We start from the raw sequence: 22,143 nt of genomic DNA, 5'->3' as shown, positions 1-22,143 counted from the left end.
AAAGGTAAATTACATAGCCTGTGCGATATAAGACGCGTCGGCAGAATCAACAGATATACACCTAGATCTGTATCCAACAATAGTTACGAGGCGAGCGAGTGAACACCGAAGTGTCCTAGAGGGCTCAACCAAGAACTAGGTTGAGATACTATTTTGAAGAACGCATATACTGCGTATTCGAACATATATATCCGACGATAGTTACGAGGCGAGCGCGTGAACACCGAAGCGTCCTAGAGGGCTCAACCAAGAACTAAAGCAAGATACTACTTCAGAAAGTATATGCTATATACAAACAATCAAATACTTGAGAGAGATGGTTTAATGAAGCAAACTTACTTCAATTTGCGGAAGAAACGACTCCAGTTGCTTCAAACGCTTCGAACGAGGCTCGACTTCAAAAAAGGATCAACTTCGAACTTCGGACGAAAAAGGACTTGGACTTTAACTTTGAACCAAACCAGGTTCAAGTCAAGTCAACTGGGTTCAGACTTAGGTCAGGTAGGTTCAGACCTAGGTCAGGTGGGTTAGAACCAGGTCAGGCAGGCTCAGACTAGGTCAAGCAGGCTCAGGCTAAGTCAGGCAGGCTCAGGTGGGCTAGGCTAGGTAGGGGAGGTTTGGAAAAAGGAGGAGAGAGAGAGGGGTTGGCGATTTTCTAAAGGAGGGGGGGTCCTCTATTTATAGGTTCTGAAACTTGGGCCCCAAGTTTCAGAATCCCCTCTTTACCCTTGGGCTTTTCTGAGAATCCCTTCTATGGAAGGTGCTGGAAGGAGCTGGAAGGCTCTGGAAGGTGCTGAAATATTCTAGAATCTTCTAGAATATTTTCTGAGAAATATTTCTGTGGGTCCCACCCATATTTCCGTGGGTCCCGCAAGAATTTCGGGTTTTCGGTGATTTTTTTCCGAAAAATTCTGATTACGCCATTATCTTCGTATTGATGCCACTAAGAAAGTTGGCTCGCAGGAATCCTTTGATTTTGTTCAGATAGGAAGTTATGGCTTCCAGAGTGTTTGAGCATATATTCGCATTTCGACGAATATCCTAAGTGTAACTGGCTCGCAGGAATTGATTCGTTTCGCATTCTGAGAAAAATGTCATTTTTAGCGGTAAATGCCTCATGAATTTTATTTAGATATTTTCTGAAAAAATTGCGGGTCTTACAAATAACCTGTCTCTTCTCTTCTGCAGTTTTTACACAATTCAATAAGGTGAAAAAAATTAAGGGAAAAGATTATTAGCACTACGTTCGTCATAAGAAAACACACATGGACGTCGCATATTCTTTCTTTAACATAGTCAAAAAAAAAGTCTGGTTTCTAATTCTGGGGTGGGCGGTCTCGACCGCCCACCCCTGGCTCCGCCAGTGGTTCAGCATGGATCCAGCTTCGGTTGCCATCCTTATTGCAGCATCCAAATTCCATAGTTTTTACTGGATATAGATCCAGGTTTAGGGGAAGTATCCAAGACTAGTTGAAAATGGATCCGGATCTAATCCATTAACTGTCTTCTGAGCTGATATGACTCAATCTAAATTCTAAACCCTAAAATCCCATCGAAGGGAAGAAGAAAGAGTCAAACCCTGGTATGAGAATAACTTGACAATTATTATTTCTTTTTTTTTGAATAAAAATGATATAATAGGTCTAATGACTCCTCTAATTACGAGTTTGGATTTTGTTATGTAACATTGGCATAATTGCAAATGCAAATAAATAATACACAGAATTTATATCAAATATAAAACAAAGTAATTGTTCTTATCACTTTAATATCATGATAAAAAATTTGTTATTTTCAAAATAAAAACATTGTATTTTCAACGTAGTTTATTTTGAAAATATCGCCTTTGTTTGGATTATCGGCCTAAACCTAATTTAACCCATACCTTCAGTCAACCAGCAAGCCGTTATCTCCATGACCCAGGGGTACAAACAGATCGAATTTAGTCAGACCTCCAATTTGGATACAACACTGTCCAAATTTACTATATTTGGATCTCGATTTTGAGGTGGCATCTCAATGGGATCTATCAAATCCAACCTTTTCACATATAACACACTAGTTTCGAACTATTTTTTTACTAAATCCAATTTTATCATTTAAAATCTGGATTCGCATCCATCTTCATATTAGTTTGGATTTGGATCTAAACTTAGACTTCTAATCCATGAAATGGGCCTCGGTTCAACCATGATCCAAATTGATTCTTCTGCTTTAGGACACTAGTCGAAAGACCGCAGAGTTTTTGAAGTCATCCTGCTATCATAGTCAGATATTCACAAGCAGTTAAATTGACGATAAATATAATGAGACTTAAAACAATATTGCTTATTTATTTTGTATTTTTAATGTTTTAGATGTTTTTTATATTGTTTAGACTATGTAATACATAAGTAGGGATGGCAGTGGGGTGGGGCGGGGGACAAGGTCTCCACCCCCGCCCCGCCTCAAGATTTTATCCTCCACCCCGCCCCGCCTCCCTGGCGGGGATGGATTTTATCCTCCACCCCCGCCTTCATCCCCGTTTCATGTCCTCCATCCCCGGTTCAAACGGGGATGAGGTGGGGCGGGGATATTGCGGGGAAAAGTGGTTGGGGCGGGGTTGAGGCGGGGTTGAGGCGGGGTTGGGGCGGGGATCGTGGTGGGGACGGGGCGGGGCGGGGAAAAGTGCACGTCCATCCCTGCCTCCACCCCCGGACGGGGATGGATTTTAACCTTCGTCCCCGCCTCCATCCCCGTTTCATACCCTTCATCCCGGGTCCAAACGGGGCGAGGCAGGGCGGGGCTCCGCTTTCCCCCGGTCCACTGCCATCCCTATACATAAGTGATACTTTGAAAAAAATCATTGTGATATTTTCAAAAATTCACATCATATAGGTGGCATCTTGGCATTTCTCGAGATAGGTAATGTTGAGATGGACGGTCATCAGCAGGGGAGGCCGCTGAATAAAAAATGCTCGCTATTTTTAAAAGTGGAAGAGATAAAAAAACTTTTAAGATATTGTCTATCTTAAAATACAAGTCGAACGAGACAGCTGGACAGATAGGATCATGCGTCTCAAGTTCCAATCCCAACAAGGTTATCCATCCTCCAGCTTACTTATCAAAAGAAAGAAAAAAAACACTTTTATTATACAAATTAAAAATATTTCAAATTTACAATATATATATATATATATATAATTTTCAACAAAATAATTGTTTTTATATAAAGATTTTTGGTTGTTGTGAAATTTCACATTCTTATATCCTTGTCATCCGTCCTGCTTGAGCGTGTCCTTGTGATACATAGGTCAAATTATTTTATATTTTAAAAGCAAAAAAAATCTCAATTTATTCAAGAGGCTTTCCATTTTAAAATTTATCACGCATAGAAATTCCTACACGGAGCAAAATTCCGTCGCCAGCTCAGGATTGACTTGGCTGGACCCAAGCCCGCCTGTCCATCCACACCGAGCTTAGGCGGAGTCAAACCGGTCTTCCGGTTCGTTAAGACCTGTACGAGACGGGTCACAAACCGATTCTTCATTCGGTCACTTATGGCGGAGAGAGAGGAAGAGGCGATCGAGTCGTTTCGTGCTCTCATTCGTCTCCATTCCTTTCACCTCCGTCTCCATTTCTCCTGCGATCGGAATTACGAAAACCCTAGAGAGACAGAGAGAGAGAGAGATTAGGAGGGGAAGGTAAGGGGGGTGCGATGGCGGACGAATCGAAGGGTGACGATTTCCTGAAGAAGGCGGAGAAGAAGATCAACGGATGGGGCATCTTCGGCTCCAAGTACGAGGACGCCGCCGAGTTGTACGATAAGGCCGCGAACCAGTACAAGCTAGCCAAAGCATGTAAGCTCGATCCCCTCCCTCACTAAATTTCACGTTTTTTCTCGTTTATTTTTTTTATTTTATTATTTTGGGAATTTTCGGGTTTTGTTGGGAGAAAATCTCTCTCTCTCTCGTCGTGGCGACATTTTAAATTCATCTACTGCCGAGTTGTACGACGATTTTCTGATCGCATTTTCCGTTCATTTTAATTTGGAAAATGTGGGGTCTTCCTTTTCCTCACCTCTCTCTCTATTTTCGAGGCTAATTTGAGTTCTGATTGCGTTTTTTTTTTCGTTTAAATTTTAATGGGGGAAATTTAGGTTCTTTTTGGTGATCAGTTGCGTTGTGCAATTGAATTAGTTTTTTTGATGGTTGGGTTTCTCCTCAGAATCAGATTATTGCTCCTTTGCAGTTTTTGAATTTTGTTTTTACTGATACAGATGATTGATTTATGAAGTTAATGTGTTAGGTAGTTGGGAAATTCTGCTTGTTTATCCGTTTAACTTACAAAGAATTGGTTAGACGAGTTGTTAGAACATCGATTTTTTGTAATTAAAACATTTTTTTTTAAATTTCAAACAAAGGGTATTTCTATTGTATACTGAGAAAAAACAAAGAATGAACAGAATAATTTAGTGGATATTGCTTAGTTGGTTTTGTCTTGTTTGCCTAAGAAAGGAGAGAACGTCTGTTCTTAATTCTGTTTCAGGGGAGAAAGCTGGCAGCACGTACCTCAGATTGGCAGAGTGTCATTTGAAGGTTCTTCTCTTCATTCTTGCTTTCTGCTCGATAATCGGTTGGTAGGAGATGCTTTGGTCTTTTTATGGTTACTTGATTTTCTCCTTCTTCTTTGGACAGTTGGATAGCAAGCACGAAGCCGCTTCAGCATTTGTGGATGCAGGGAATTCTTACAAGAAAATGAACACTTCAGGTCTTTGTTTTGCATCTTTTTTGACCACTTGGGCACTGATTGCTATAGAATTTTAGGGGTGTCTTTTGTTTCTTCTGTTTCTCCTTCCTCATTAATGGTTTTGCCAGTTGTTGTAACCCCCATGTTTTCCGATCGCTTGGTTTAGAAGAAATAAATGAGCTTGTTTATGTTAAATTGCCTGAATGAAATGATCTTGCTGTAAGATTTTGATCTAAAACATTGAGTCAAAAGCAATTGAGTCTTTAAGACATCTTGCCTTTGTCTCACTTGGTTGTGTTTACTTCTTTTTTTGCATTCACTGTCTTACTGCCTGCGAGCATGTCAACTAACATTAGTGCATTCCCAGCGAAGTGGTTTCTATGGTGTTTTTATTTATTTATTTATGTCGTTGTTGCTGCTGCTGTTCATGTTGTTGTGACTCTTATGTATGTAGCTATCTTAAAACCCAAACTGCACTTTTTATCATTTCCACCACCAGACATATCATCTTACATCTACCACAACAACAACTACTACGCCTTCATCCCAAAACAATTGGGGTCGGCGATATGAACCAAAAAAGAAAATCATTCTGGGTCTTCCACATATCATCTTACATCTAATGGATGAAAGTTTAGATTTTATTAAAGGCACTTTTCTACATTATGTATTCAAGAGTTTGTTGGTAGTTTTTTTTTTCCCTAAAAAATCATTTACGTTTTTTGTATATCCTTGCTGTGGGGACAATTTGGAACCTTTTGGTTGTGCTATTAGCTGTTGTCATGCTTCTTGTGCATTAGCATCTGAATTTCACAATATTCGGGATTTTAAAATACATAATCATATGGTAACATTATCATCAAACATGACGATGCCAAATTAATTCCCCATCTTTGTTCCTACATCAGAGTTTTCTGTAAGTCAAGATGGACCCTGTAGCCATATCCTGGTGATATTGTCAGTACCCATAATACTTGTACCACTTTAGAGATGTTTTGTCCTATTCTTTTTTCCTCAAAAAGGAACTCATGCAGAACTTTTTCATATCAACATAAGAATTAGCTGCAATTATCCAAAAAACCTGTTGTAGTAAAACATAAATAAAGTTCTGTGAGAGCATGTGCCATGTATTTTCGTGAATGTGCTATCTGCAGTTTTATTTTCCTTTCTTCTACATTGGGGATTAGTCATACTTTTAATTTCTGATGTATGCACACACACACATGCATGTGTGTGTGTGTGTGTGTGTGTGTGTGTGTGTGTGTGAACATTATCACAAGAATGGCATCAACTTGTACTTCTGTATGGTAGATCATACTCTCTCTCTCTCATAGTGTTTGCTTTGTTGTAGATGCTATAAGATGTTATGATACAGCAGTCGGCCACTTCATGGAAATCGGTAGACTTAATATGGCAGCAAGATATTGCAAGGTACTTAAATATCATTTTTTATCTGGAAACCAGTGCAGATGCTTTCTGTTGGTTTCTGTATGTATTGCTGTTCTAGCACTACTAATTCCCTATAGTTGTTCCCACCCAGAAGCATTCAATGTAACGCCCCAACTTTTTATAGTAAAAGTTTCGGAGTAAATTTTTTTTTTGAAGTAGCGAAAGTGTGAAAACAAGAGTTGGGTGCTTTACAGAATGAAACAGAGAAGTACTAAAAGCATACCATTAATTAAAGCATTGATGTCATTAATGACATCTCATAACAGAAATGTAAATCTACTAATCAAAGTTCAAACATAAAATACTGAATAAATGAGATCTTTTGGCTTTATCCAAAACGACACCTCGATGCTCCAATTAGTTGCTACCTGAAAAACAGTTAAAGCAGAGGGGTCAGACTCCCCTATCTGCGTAAGAAGCATTATATTTATATGTGGTGCTCAGTGTCCTGTGTACAAATATATGCAGATATTTAAAATTACTGCTAGCAGGTAATTTGCATTATTCCAAGAAAATAAACATGTTTTCTACTTTGCTATGAAACAAGAAAATACCAGGTGTGTGTTTATTCTTACACGCACTATGTGTTTTTATCATTTACAAGATCCACTACAAGGATTACAACATTTATTCACAAACATCTACGAGAACAATGTAAACTTTTTATGTTTATCTTTCCATTACCCTATGGGTACGCACACGCATTCGACATCATATCCGACCCTCTCCAAGGTAGACCATGGGTCCGGTAACATTCACCGTTCTCTTAGGTGTACCCAGAGCCCGAAGAATTCAGTAACATACACCTTCTTCCAGGTGTACCCAGAATCTCAAAGGTTTTTATATTTATGTATACATTTAACATTTCTTTAAAACCAGGTGCGAGTCATCGCACAACGAGGGGTCCGATAACATACACCGTCTTTCAGGTGTACCCAGAGCCTCAAAACTTTATGATGTTGCATACATTTTCATTTTTGTTTATTTTCCCGTGTGAGCCATCATACCACAGGGATTTCCCAAAATCCCGAACCTGCCATTGGATTCGCATACATTGTATGCGATTTCGAGCCCGGGTGCCATAAGCACCATCCATATAGTATTTCTCGGAACATGGCTCGACTCGGAGCCCAAAGTTTCATATTTGTTTTATGAGCTATGGCGTACGCATTTGTACCCATGAATCATGCCACTCACGTGGCATGGTTGGCTTGATCTAAACATATGAATGGCCATGATCTGGTGGGACTTATTTCATGCACTCAGCTGCAGTGAGTCCACACTCGACAGGGCTTCATGGTTGCCACCATGGGGTAATAAGACCCAAAACATTTGACTTTCCCGTCGCCCATGGTTGGGGAGGAGCTGGGCTCATCGGTCCAACCTGCCAACCATCTGTGTGTGTGTGTGTGGTCCCAACAATCACTCAAAAAAAAGGAATTTCTGCTAGTTACAACCATTCCAGTTGTTCTTCGTCACACACAATATATATATATATATATATATATATATATATATATATATATATATATATATCTTTTATATGGACTGCACTTCCACCGTCGTTCCAGATGTGAAGATCATTCCGGGGTAGCAATACCCACAGCCCCTGCCGTGGAGGCTAAGCCAGAATTTGGCAGCCTTCATTGAGTCCAGATTCACTCACTAGTCCGAAAGTGAGTCGACCATGCCAGATCCAAAGGCCATGGGTGTAACAGGAACGAGACTGGGTCAAGTCGATTCCATAACATTAATGTTTTTTTTTTTTGTATATCTATATGGTTTTGCTGGCTGCTGCAAACCCCTTGCAGATCTACAGCTTGTAATCACCAGCATCCCGGCTCACCCTAGATCAAACTGGATCAGGCTGGACAGATCGACCCCAATGGTCTGCTCTGTCCATGCTTGTGAATGCCGTAAGAAATGAAATTGAACCCTCTATTCTATGGCGGTTAACAATGAAAAGACTAAATCCAAGAAGTCCAAACACGGGCCATTGTTACAGGCCAGGTATCCATGCATAGACCGTTTAAATGAATCCTTCCAATCCTTAACTATCACTGGGTTACCGTATCACTTTGTATATTACAACTCAAGAGTGAAACAGGTCTAAAAAGATACTTAAACAAACCAGCCTATTATATAAGAAGGTATACCCACTAATGATGAAAATATTTTGATATTTCTAAGAACTTATCATGTAGGTCAATCCCTATGTTTATTAAATTCTTTTCTTTGTAATACATGATGTATAGAGAGTCTACTTCATCTATTTGGGAAATCAATGTTTTTTTTTTGTTCTCAATTAACCCATGTTGTTTGCCAATGAAAGTTTCAACCATGTACTATAATAAAAAAAAAAGAATCAACAACTATCATTTACTTGTTTTGAATCCAGTAATAGCATGATCGTTCAATAAAAGAAATTCTAGAGATTTACCATAGAATGAACAACCCATAGGCACCATGCATAATCAAAATGGTGTTTAATAAAATTTTAGGGCTTATAAAGGAAAACTCAAATCAAAACCACATATGTTCTATTACCCTATCATCCATACACGCTGCATGCGTGCAATTAATCTACCTCAACTTTTAACATGCGTCTGGAACCATGTTATATATATATATATATATTGTAAGATCTAACCTAATGACCGAACTTTCTATCAATGCATGCTGGGTACAACATACCAGCTTAGAATTAAATTTCCCTAGTCACCTTACAGTCTCATACATGCTATATTTATCAACATAACCAGATATACAACGTTACTCTCAACCCTATTGTGGTCACGCACACACAAATTTTTTTTTTTTTTATAAACAGAACTTTAATGAGCTTGTCTGGCTACCAGCGTGATGTCTGAAATTTTCATATTAAGGCTGATCTATATCATCCGACATAGGATTCAACCATCGCAAGTATCAATCTATTATTCATGCTATTGCTAGTCGACTTAATCTGACTTTTGGCCATGGACATTTTAAACTGTTGTATGCAGTTGCATACAATCATATGGTGATGCGGCATACTTGTGCCATAGGGCACTGAGCTCACGCACATAAACATATTACTCCTTACCTCGTTGGAGTTTCACGACGGCATGATTGCACCACTTTCTTCCTTCGTTGGAATGGCACACCACGTCGGCAATGGAGGTTCACTCGTCCAGTACTATGGTCAACCACCACCGTGAGAGAGAGAAAAGAAGAAACGTTGAGAGAGAGAGAGAGAGAGAGAGAGAGAGAGAGAGAGAGAGAGAGAGAGAGAGAGAGAGTCCAGCCGTTTCCCCCCCATTTTACCCAATTTAATTCACTTCCCTACTTAGGAAATTTTGATTTTCAAAACCAAATCTCCAGCCCACGTTCTTGTGTGGTTGTTAGAAATTTCCAAAATTGCCCCCTTTATTTCTTTAGAAAAATCCTTTCCAAGGTTGCTTTATGGGTACCCATCATCTCATTTGGTGGGATTCCACAACAAATGTGGAAAAATGTGAAGTAAGGGATATCCACAACCTCATTCACGTTTTTGATGGGTGCTGTCTATTTCCAAAAATGCCCCCTCCTCTCTTTGGCATGATTTTCTCTAACTTCCCTCACTATTTGCTTTATGGGTACCCCTCTTCCATGTCACATGGGATCCCCCATACTTTTTGGAAAAGGGGAAAAAGTAGCAAAAAATGTAGGCTTAACTCAACTCCCACGTTTTTACTATTCCTATATTATTTATTTTTTTTTTCTTTTAATCCCCATCATCCTCTTTTTGTGCAAAAAGGAAAAATCCATGCACAGGGGGTTTTGAACCGGGGTCTTCAACCTAAGGGGTAACAAGCCCCACCAGTTGTGCTACATTGTTTTTCGTTGCAAAGTGTGAATTAAATTGTATTTAAATCTTTTAGTCTTGTTCCAGATTACATGAAAAAACATTGTTTTTCATTTCTACGTGGGCGCACCGTGAGTTTTGAACTTGGGTTGTGGCTCCAAACAACCGTGTGTCCTACCACTACATCACACCACTGCTTGTTGTTTACTTTTGCAAAGAAATTTCCTTTATGTCTTATTGAGACGTTTACCCCCGTTGGTGGATCTCTCCCGTTACTTCATGGATTTTTCTCCCGTTTGTTTCAACCTTGTACTCTCTCACCTTAAATGTGCTTCGGATCTCACGCTATTATCTCGGAACCATCGGATTTCCCCACTTGGCTTTGTGAACCGGGTCGGATCATCGAATCTCGCTAAAGTCCGGATCCAAGTACCCTTTCTAGTATTCGTTACCGGGTTCGCTCTACTGGCCCGCAAGCCTCAAAATCACATTGAATATTTCATAAACCATATTATTTCACATAAACACACGTTTTTATTTCATTGAAAATTCCTTAAAATTCATGGGTTTTACATTCAATCTCTTCTCTGACTTGATTACTCAGAATTTTTGTTAGTGTTTTATCGATTGAGGTTTTATCTTTCATGATTCTTGTGATTTTTGTGTTTGTCTCTTGCACTTACATAATTACATTGTCTTGGTGATTATATTATCAGTTTGAATGTTGATTAACATCCTTAAAACTTGTGTGCAGGAAATTGGTGAATTATATGAAGCTGAACAGAACTTTGAGCAAGCAATTGCATACCTTGAAAAATCTGCTGATTTGTTCCAGAGTGAAGAAGTGTCAACTTCTGCGAACCAGTGCCTGCAAAAAGTTGCACAATTGGCTGCTTCATCAGAACAGTAAGCCGCAGTTTGCTCGTGATTCTGTTTTCAACTTGGACTTTTATGATGTTAGATTAGTTTTTCTGCAGTGTTTTAATCTTTTTTCCTACAAGAGCTTTGGATGTTTGACATCCATTGGTAATTACCAAGACCTTAGTAGTTGGTGTGATTTTTGGTATTTAGGATTTTTTTTCTGTAGACTTGAAAATTTGGGGGATTTCTTCCTACATTTTTTTTCTAGATTGTTCTAAACTCACAGTAATTCATCCAAAATTAGATCTAGGATCCAGAAAAGATGTGTTGAACACTGAACAAGTCTTGTTGTTAGTAACCCTGTTAAAAACTTTCTCTTTACTGGCTATGCAATATCATCTTGCCTTTTCACCATTTACAAAGATTCTATGAACTATTTTTTGGCAGTGAGGTTTGTTATATGGCAGTTTCTTAGTTTGAAAAGCCAATGATTCATAACGTCATTCACTTTGTGTCAACTTGCTAAGTGGGTAGATCTGAAAATGTCTAACGATGGTGAAAAACTATGCTTAGCTTGAAAATCCAATGATTCATAACGCCATTCACTGTGTCATCTTGCTAAGTGGGTAGATCTTCTGAAAATGTCCAACGATGGTGAAAAACTATGTTACGTGGACACACCCGAAATAACATGGGACACATCATCTTCCTGCAGTTTTCCATTAGGAATAGTATAAATGGGGGACGTGACACAAACATAAACTGAAGTGTCCCTGTGATATAGATGAAAAAATGTCATATAAATAGAAACAATTTGTATACAATGGTAAATTCATCTACTGCATTGCATGTAAATTTGTGTATTTAACCAGCATCTATGTATCTAAAAGTATGCATTAAGAATATAGATCTAATGATTAGTGGCTATTGTATCACTAACAACTAACATCTATAGAATGTTAATTTGTTTACAATGAAAATTAGGAATAAGAAATAGGAAGCTTGCTTCCTAGAGGCCTTACCTCTTATTGGAATGAATGGACGACCCAACCACTTTGGGTTGAGAAAGGATCGAGGATTGAGGTGGCTATCTTCTCATTCGCTGTTCGAGGGGAAGATTCGTGAGCGGTTGTTGATTCTTTGAATTGCATCTTCTTCCCTTTCTCAATTAAGTTTTGATTGAAGAAGGCCTTGGGCATTATCTTTGGAGGGAGATAATGGGAGACCTAGTTAATGCTGATGATTATGATAACAGTGATGAAATTATGTAAATAAACTATAGAGAGTTGTTAATGGATGTTAGATATCTATGCTGAATATGTGAGAACTTGTAATGATTTAATTTGAAATTGATAATAAGGATCTATGCTGCATTGAAGAATAGTACAAGGGTACTTCATAGAATTCGTCATTGTCAAAGCCTTATTCCATCTGCATGAATTATTGTTACAAGCCATTTTGCATTTCAAATTCCTGTGCTAAATCCTCTATAAGCATATAAATTCTGATATACTTTGTTGTTCCCATACCAGTGTTCCTTCATCTCTGTTCTTTCATGGCTCCTTCAACATATGTTATGTCTTTCTTTTATATTTGTGCATTGCAAGGCTCTGCCTTACACGCTTAAACCATCTCAGATAATGCCTGTTAATAATATCTTTACACATTTTTTCCCAAAGAGAATACCATTGGAATTAGGTTAATCCATTCCTTAGCTTCGGGCTTTTATTTTTAGGTAAGGAAGTTATCATCAAAAGGAAACCTAATGCAAGTAGGAAACCCATGCTAAGAAAAATGGTTTGAACCGGTTCTAATGGTGATCGGATCTCAACAGATTCGGTTTGGGTCGGTTTAAGTAGGAAATGGTTTTGGGTATATAATCAGTTTGGGTATGAAATAGGTTTGGTTAAATACAGGGTTTAGGTCGGTTCGGTTTTACATTATGTGGAACCATTAGGGTCGGGTTTGAAAATGGGTCATGTCTAAACGGCTTTGGGTCTACATTCATTATACCCAAGACCCGACCTGTTTTCTCTACAAGTCTAGATTTTAAACCCAACCTGAACCCATGGTTCTATTAAAAACCGGTTGGGTTGTGTCTAATCGCTTTGGGGTGGGTATACCCAACCTAGTTACACCCTTAGTTTGTCTCATAGTTGCCAGAGACGGGTACGAGATACTGGTACGGTATGCAAGGCCCTCAAAAGTTTAAGGTACATTTTCATTGAAATGTGTACTTGCAAATTTTGGTACGAGTTTCTAATAGACATTGATATGACATTTTGGTATGCGGTTTCTTTGATCATGATGTGAGTTTCTAACGAAAGTAGTTTCTAGAAAGTAAATCTTATCATTTATGTTATAAGAATAATAAATCATATATATTGTGATAAAAAATGATCAAAAGAAAAAAAGTACTAAAAATCAAAACATCACATAATTTCACCATGTATAGATATATATAAAAGTAAAATATTGAAAACAAAATGTTTTAAGTCAATAACCAAATAAAGAGAAAACATAGAACAATCTCAAGCTAATACGGTCAATGATGTAAACACTGTTTCTTGTAAGAATTTGCAAAAAGTATATGCAACTATGACCATGATATATTGTTTTTCTTCTTAAACCTCAATTGTGAAATCGGTATAAAAAGTACAAAAATCAAGTTTATATTAAAGAAAAGAAATAACCTCCAATGCTGGCCTCAATGGAAGTGACAGAAGCCTGCTGATGGTTTCTGAAAGTAAGCTAGATCTACATATATACAAACGATATAGGAGGGGATGTAGAGGTCATATTATCCCATGTTTTACCTTATTTGAGAGGATACAACAACTACTACCACTATAAACGAAACTAGGTTTGGTATTGGTTTCACTTGTACAAAGGACTGGTTTCCTGTATTCCTAGTTTCAAGTTTCATATGCATTTAGAAATGAGTTTTTTAGTGTTTCTAAAACTAATTTTATTGTTTTTGAAACTAGTTTCGTACCAGTACCAGGTACTGGTATGCCTGAAACGGGATGCGTAGGAAAAAATGGAGTTTCTATGCAACTATGGTTTGTCTAATATGTATTGTTTCATCTATAAAGGATTATTGTATATAAGATCTCACCATGTTTATTACTAATGGAAGCAAATGTTTACTTAAATCATAACTCTATATGGGAACATGCTTGTGACCTTTAGTCTTAATCATTGTCACTTGTATTGTCAAAGGTAATTTCTCAGTGAGGGTATTTCTTGGAGAGATTTTCAAAAGTTGATAAATCTCGGGAATATCTTGGCAATATATAAAAAATCAAATAAAAAATCTAAAAAATAAGTAAAAATATAGAAAATAAAAAAATGAAAGAAACAATCCCTTCTTTCCCTTTCTTCTTTTCCTTTCCTTCCTTCCTTTCCTTTCCTTCCCCTCCCTCCATTTATTATCTTCCTTCTTTCCTTTCCTTCCTTCCTTCCCTTTCTTCTTTTCCTTTCCTTCCTTCCTTCCCTTCTTCTCTTCCTTCTTTCCCTTTCTTTTCCTTTCCTTTCCTTTACTTCCTTCCTTTCCTTCTTCCCCTCCTTTGCTTCCTTCCTTTCTTCTTTTCCTTCTTTCATTTCCTTCCTTTCTTCCCTTTCTTCTTTTCCTTTCCTTCCTTGATTCCCTTTCTGTAGCGATATTTATCCCGATAATCATAGTTGGCAAACCCGGCGAGTCTACTCGGGAATTGCCCGAGTCGACTCGGATCAGACCCCAACTAGGTCACGGTTGAAGACTACCAATCCACATGTAAAAACAATGTTTTTTTCATGCATTTTGTGATTTTAATGCATAATTCCCATAAAAGAATACTTGTTATAAAGAATTATATGTTTTTAAATCATAAATATTAACAATTATGTATAGTTGAATACTTATATAGCTTAGTCATTGATGTCATATGCTAAATTTAGTGATTATACAATATGAATTTTGATTTTTTTCATATCCTAACACTAGAAAATGTGTAGTCCTAACCAGAGTTACCGGAAGCGCCTAGGTAAGTTGGGAAGCGCGGAAAGTCGCCCTTCCGAAACGCGCAGGGAAGCACCCTTTTTAAATGGGAAGCACCCTTTTTAAATGGGAAGTGCACTTCCCTTTAATGGGAAACGCGCTTCCCTTTAATGGGAAACATGCTTCCCATCACGCTTCCCCCATTTTTTCAATTTTTTTTGTATTTTTTTCGCTTCCCCCTCGCTTCCGATTCGCTTCCTAAGTCGCTTCCGAGACGATTCCCGATTCGCTCTTAAGTGGTCCCACACTTCCTAAAATTTTGAAAGTACCTCGCTTCCCACTCCCGCTTCCTCGACTGGCAACCATGGTCTTAACTCGTCCGAGTTACCGAGTCGACCCGCTGACTCGCGAGTCAAGGGTTGGGCGATCCGACTCTGAGTCACAAGTTTGCCAACTATGCCGATAATATTGTGATATTATCACGATAAATATAATTTGCCGATATATTGAAAAATCGCGATATATTCTCGATATTATCGGTTACCTTGAAATCACCGATAATATCGCAATATTTTCAATGTATCAATGATATCGGCGACACTGGTCTTAATATAGGTTGCTTATTCTATTATAGTTAATTTTCTGTATAAAGTCAATAATTTGAATTTATCCAATATTGTTACTTTAAATCTAAGTTACCTCGACACTTGGCTACCGACACTCCTAGACACTTTATGAAAACTTCATTTTTTAACATAAAAGTGTCCAAGAAAAAATGGACACTCGGTGTTGCGTGTCCGACACTTTTGAGTGTCTTACACATGAAATGCCCGATACCCAACACTATGTCAACCTTGTTTAAACTCTATTTTCTCTTCATATACTTTATTGGGTCCTAACTCCACCAAAATGAGTCGGCATGCCCCTTGACTATATAGAAAGGGTTCTCTCTTACAGTTGATGAAAAAGTCTAGTCGATAAAAAAACTCTCTTGCTGTAGCCACAGTCGATCCATGCTTACTCCCATTTAAGAACTAACTCTTCTCTTTCGTAGTTTTGATGAATTATGTGGTGCCACATATAGGGAAAAGAGCCAAAGATGTCTCCTCTCTCTCGAAGTAGGTCCTTTATTTTTTACTTAATTGCTTCTCTCTCTCTCTCTCTCTCTATATATATATATATATATATATATATATATATATAGTTGTGTCCATGTATCTAGTTTTTCAAAACCTGCTGTACCTGTGTATGACATCGACATCCATGTCAATGTCCAATTTACATAGCTTTAATTTGAACAAATGGAATAGAGATTGCATTCAATTTATCCAAATATCAAATTTGTCATGAAAATCATGTGGCAATTTTCAATGCATTTGATGCTAAAGGATTATAGTTTTCATTTTTTTCTTATGATTTTGGAAATTTTGTTGTTAATTTGTACTCATCATTCTTTCATTAATAACACTGTACAATAGAATCATGTCTTGGAGTTTTTATTTGGATCAAGCTCCTGATGTGAAAAGGTGCCATTTCTGAAGGGAAGAATGGTCAAAGCTAATTTTTTCCCAACTAAACCTTATGCATGTGATGTTTACTCTGGCTAGCAATATGATATTGAACTTGTAAGAAGTTATGCTAAAGAAAGCTCTACCTTCTCCCCCCATGGTCACGGAGATGATACCTATGAAGGACTTAGAAAATTGATTGGAGTTTCTGATATTTGAATTATCTCATGCGCACCTATTAGTTTTTATGGGAATTTCAGGTTGGAACATACATAAAAGATGTTATATCTTATTTTATGATACTAATATGCATGTGAAATTCATTTATAAAATTTCTCGGTGGGTCCTAAAGGCACAAATCATCTGGCTTCTTACAGTAAATAATCTCTCTTTACTTTTGAAGTTCATGAAGTTCAAGTAAAACTGTTAAGCCCATTATTCTTTACTTTTGTTAAGGATTTGATGGTGTTAACTGTTTTGTGTACTAAGGCACACGGTTCTGTTTCAGGTATCCAAAAGCTATTGAGATTTTTGAATCAATTGCAAGGCAGTCAATGAATAATAATCTTTTGAAGTACAGTGTGAAAGGACTTCTTTTGAATGCTGGCATTTGCCACCTCTGTAAAGGGGACGCAGTGGCCATAAATAATGCATTGGAGCGCTACCAGGTCAAGATTGGCTTTATGTCAATACATTGGGTTTCTTTATTTACTAAACATAACAGAATGATAAAAAAAAGATGGGAAAATTGAAAGCATCTTGAAGATTTTATTATTGCTTTTGCAGGACTTAGATCCAACCTTTTCTGGAACACGTGAGCATAGATTGTTAACTGTAAGTTAATCGAAATCTGTCATTAGTGCATGCTCTGTACATTGACAATTTATTCTTGTATTGTTTGATATTTTGTACAGAAGGGACCTTGCTTATGCAATGTTTGAATCTGTAATTTCCATATGTTGCTGATCTTTAGTTCTTGATTAACATCTGACCGTGCAAATTGATTCCTTTAGGATGCATAGGATGATGATAGCTCAGCTTACACCAGTTTGCCTCTTGATGATATCTTAAGATTGTGATTACTCATCTAAATATATTGTTGTTGATTTGTCAGGATTTATCAACTGCTGTTGATGAGGAGGATATTGAGAAGTTCACAGCAGCTGTTAGGGAATATGATGCTATGACTCGGCTGGTATGTATTTATTTTCATATAATCATATATCTTTTTGGGTTTTCTTAACAAATTCTTTTCTGCCTTTTTTTTTTTTGCATAATCTCCCCCAGAGAGAGAGAAGCCCATAACAGTGGATGCATCCACTATTATCGGATGCTTTTCCGCCGGTGATCCCGTGTGGATCAGCAGTGGTGTTTTTTTAATTATAACAGGAATTAGCGGCGGTCGCAACGGCCGACCGCCGCTAATTCCTGTTTTCCGCCCAGGTCATTAGTGGCAGTCGTGACCACCTCTAATGACCCTAAATCATTAAAAATCGACGAAAAAGAGTCGTTCGACGAGCAGCTCTTCCACTGTTACGGTTTCTTAGTAAATAATAGTATTTGATTAAGATTTTTTATGCTCATATGTGTACTTCAAAGAGGTAAAAGAATAAATGGCTGATATTATACTAAAATTTGATGATAAAATATTTACATTTTCACATCAAATCAATTTGAAAGAAAACTTGTTTCTTAGTAAATAAGCAATGATAAACACATCTAATGGCTCAGATGAGATGTTCATACGCCTTCTTTCATTAGGTCCTTCCCAAAATCTATGGGGTCGGAATTGCAAAAAACTCACCAAAATTCCCGAAAAGCCATTTAGCATGTTTGCATCACTCTCTCTCTCTATATGTATATGTGTGTGTGTCATGGAAATATGGTTTATTTTTTTACAATAATGTACTCTAGCAAAAAGTCATAGGTTTGAGCTTTATCTAATGAATCTGACCCCATAGATATGTTCAAGATAGTTTGTTTATGAGGAATCACACTGGATCGAGTGTTTTTTTGCATAAGCATATTATTTTCTATCATGAATGTTTGGTGCACTATGACTGTTGATTTTTTGATCTCTTAAAGAACGTCCTTACACATCACAGTCAAATGATGCAAAATATATTTTTACTAAATAAACAATGTTGATCATATCTATGGGGCTTAATCTATAAGCAAGAAAATGTTAAAATTTTGGTGGTTTCTACTATAGAGTACAGAATTAACGAGAATTGCCAATACACATACACAAACACACATGCACAAGCCTTTTTCTCTTGGATAGGTATATCCGATAGACTGCTCAAATGCTGATTGGCATTCTTTTTTGCATAGGATCCTTGGAAAACATCACTTCTGTTGAAGGCAAAGAAGACTCTGAAAGAAAAGGAATTGGAGGAAGATGATCTTACTTGATTTATTTCATGGATTTGGTTTGTGTCATATGGCACAATATTGCACTCAGCTGGTTTTTGTGGCTATGGCTTTCTGTCCAGAGTTTATTGATGTGTACCTGATCGGATATGCTTTTAAGAGTTATGTGCTTGGATTTGATGTCCTGAATATATACCTCAACTTTGTTCATAAGATGTATGCCTTGTTTGCTTTTTGTGCCTCTTGCAAATTATGGAAGTGCATCATGGGGGATGCCCATGGCTCTGGAGTTTGAAGCTTTATATGACTGTTTTAATGCTCTCTTTGGAAACTGCCTCTTGCCAATGAACAAGTGGATTCCATAATGGTCGTGAATCTAGCAAATCCTTGGTGTAGTTTGGGAACAGTCTTAAGAATCCACTAGGGATTCCCCACTTCCATGGTCATGTTTTTTGGGATGCAGTTATTATCCTCATAAATGAACTGAAAAGGTCACCAGAAAATCACCGGGGGAAGTGACACTGGTGTAGTATTTGGTAATTACCACCTTACCTTGGTGGTAGTTGAAATGAAAAATTGGAACTGGCAAATGTCATGCCAGTACCTATTTTCCCCATTTTCCTTGCTTCCAAACAGTTTTGGAAGTGGGGATTCCACACTTACCACTCCGGTGACCTCCTATGGTCGCTTTTCAAACAGCATAAGATTACCCCCTTCTGTTGGTAACATATCCTTGCTAAGTTTCTGAAAACATTTGCATGATTAGCCGTGAGGCTCAAATATGCTTTTTCAGCTTTTTTGCCTGAGCAGTGATAGGAGGCAGGGGCCAACTTTGTTCAATTTTTCTGCCAAATCTATTTTATGAGCCTTTACCAAAGCGCTTTGGTCAACCAGTCATTAACATGGGCTGTTAACTATAGACCAAGTTTTGACCCTTAACATTGAGCCTATCCTAGTTTCTCTTCAAACTAAGGGGGTGTTTGGTGTTCAAAACATTGTCTTGGGAACATCATCATCGTCATCATTATCATGCCTTATTGATTTTGTGAGTCCTATTTTTGTATTTTTGTTTGTTTAGAGCTGCAATTTTGATCGCTCTACAATACTTCATTTCACCTCTGTTTGCCTTCTTGCAAGTCTTCAGCTGTTTCTTTTTTCCTAGTTCTTTCTACTTGTACACAAGAGCCGTAAGTGGTCTTTGTGCAACATGCGAAAAAACCACCTTAAATTATTATTCATTTATATTATCTTTTATTGGTTTGACTCTCAAGTGTATTATGATATATTCATTTCTAATTTTATCCTTTTTCACAACTCCATGCATCTATAAATTATTCTCTCTGTTTTCTTGTTGCTTCTTAGTAGTCGACCATTCAGACCCCATATGATAGTGCCGGTCTTATAATAGTCTTGTGAAAAACATTGAGTTGAAGATATAAAATAACAATTTTATAATGTTATTCAGAAACTTGTAGATGACCGAAACTTATTTGCCTCTGTGTATATTTTGGATAGGGGCAGAGCTCAAAGAGGTGATTGGGGCTACTGATAGAGTTGAAGGTTACAGGTTAGTTAGGTGATGGGAGGAGAAAAGGGAGTTCCTAAACTTGGTTGCAACAATGAGTCTTCTGCTCTATGCTAGCGGATCCTTGATAAGGGAAGAGGCCGCAGGGGCTGCAAATAGAGATGAGTTTAGTGTTAGGAATCAGCTGCCAAGCTAGCTGCTGAGATACTGAGGTGGTCGTCAATGGATTGAAGAGCAAATTGGAAGATAAAGGAAGGGGGGAGCATAGAAGGGTTGATGCAGCTTGTCTCTATGGCGAAGGGAGGAGGAAGAGGTGACACAAGCAGAAAGTGGTGCTTGCTTTCTTTGTGGTGGCTTCTGGTGGTGGGGTGGGAGGATAGGAGAGAGAGAGAGTAGAATTAATTCACAGTTACTAGGGTTGCAAACGGGTTGGATCCAGGTCAGTCCTAAGCCAGATCGGTCCTAAGTTCGATTTTACAATAGTGGGTCGCGTTAGAACCTGGATCTAACTCAAAACTCGCAGAAATTTGGATTTACTAGATCCACGTACCAAAAATCGCTAAAACTCTTTGATGGTGAATTTGTAATAAATGTAGTGCAAAACACGCTTTGTTTGAGAAAATCCTGAGTGCGGCATTCACTTGTAAATATCACACATGGGGTGGCTTATTTTATTTCTATTTTCTATATATACCATCTACCTCACGCTGTTCCCTTTCCCTCTCCAGCCTCCACTTTACAGTAACGCAAGCCATACGTTTTCGTCATATGGTTAAGCGGCTGGTTTGGACTTGACTTTATCTATCTACTTGTTCAGTTTGGATCCGGATCCAGCTGAACCTGAAACTGAGCTTTGGGTTCGATCCATTTTTTAAAAAAGGAGCTATATTTTCTGTCTGAATCTACCCGTATCATTGTCAGCAGTTTGGAATCTGGCCAATATCCAACCGGTTTGCAACCCTAATTCTCACGTGAATGCGGACTTTAGGAAGATGCGTGCACACACACACATAGTGAAATGCGTAGCTGCTTGATGAATAGGTGCTTGAGCACCTACTTAATCGCGCTGACCATCAGCGTGCAAAAAAAAAAAAAACATGTTTTGGCACAAAAATGGGAAAAAATACCTTTTAGCCAAGGTAAAAGGGACACACGCCATTACAAATTTATACTGCCGCAAGCGTCCTTTTGACGTTTAGTGGCGCTTTAAAAGCACATCGTTTTAGCATTTTTTTTTGCTGACCATCCATCAAGCGCACGATGGATGGTCGGTGCGATTAAGCACACCTCTCTCTCTCTCTCTCTCTCTCTCTCTATATATATATATATATATATATATATATATATATGATTTTGAAAACCTCTCCAATGGAAAACCCTCTCAAACCTACCAAATGAACGTTTTATTGAATTTTTGTTTTTGTTTTTATAGGAATCAGTTCTTGGAACATTTGATTCCGTATAGTTTTTATAAGTTTAAAAAATAAACGGCATACAATTTTCATAAATTTTTTAGGCTCCAAATACCATTTTTTCTATCTGAATCAATCTGAACACATCTCTAGGGTCAGAATTTTGCAAAAACCACCAAATTTTTTTCATTTGGTAGGTTTGGGATCTTTTTCGTTGAGAAGGTTTTCATTCCTCTCTCTCTCTCTCTCTCTCTCTCTATATATATATATATATATATGTTTCTCTCAAAAGACCGTGCTTTTCCGTAATCCAAAAAAACAGTTTCATTTTTTTCCTTTTGGTTTTCCAGAAGAAAGTTCCATTGAAAAAGATGTGTTTTAAATTGACTTTTGCTCAAGTATGGGTAGAAAATCGTTCAGCTCTATGTAGTTTGGACCTTTAATGCCTAAGAATCGGCCCATTTGACAACCAGAACTAAATT

At 37.8% G+C, this 22,143-nt stretch overlaps 1 protein-coding gene across 1 annotated transcript; it reads left to right on the top strand.

Annotated features, from left to right (window-relative positions):
• Window positions 1-3,522: 3,522 nt before the first annotated feature.
• On the top strand, window positions 3,523-19,040 carry LOC149816754 (alpha-soluble NSF attachment protein 2-like). Its single transcript, XM_089988076.1, has 9 exons — window positions 3,523-3,839; window positions 4,528-4,577; window positions 4,677-4,749; window positions 6,080-6,159; window positions 10,758-10,909; window positions 16,860-17,019; window positions 17,138-17,185; window positions 17,466-17,546; window positions 18,686-19,040. Exons 1-9 carry the CDS (start codon window positions 3,698-3,700, stop codon window positions 18,764-18,766), a joined length of 867 nt encoding a protein of 288 aa, XP_089844202.1. The 5' UTR covers window positions 3,523-3,697; the 3' UTR covers window positions 18,767-19,040.
• The last annotated feature ends 3,103 nt before the right edge of the window (window positions 19,041-22,143 follow it).

This window comes from Nuphar pumila, chromosome 14 (assembly GCF_984573655.1).
Source record: "Nuphar pumila chromosome 14, dmNupPumi1.hap1.1, whole genome shotgun sequence".
Lineage (NCBI taxonomy): Eukaryota > Viridiplantae > Streptophyta > Magnoliopsida > Nymphaeales > Nymphaeaceae > Nuphar > Nuphar pumila.
This window is presented reverse-complemented; position numbering and strand designations above follow the sequence as displayed.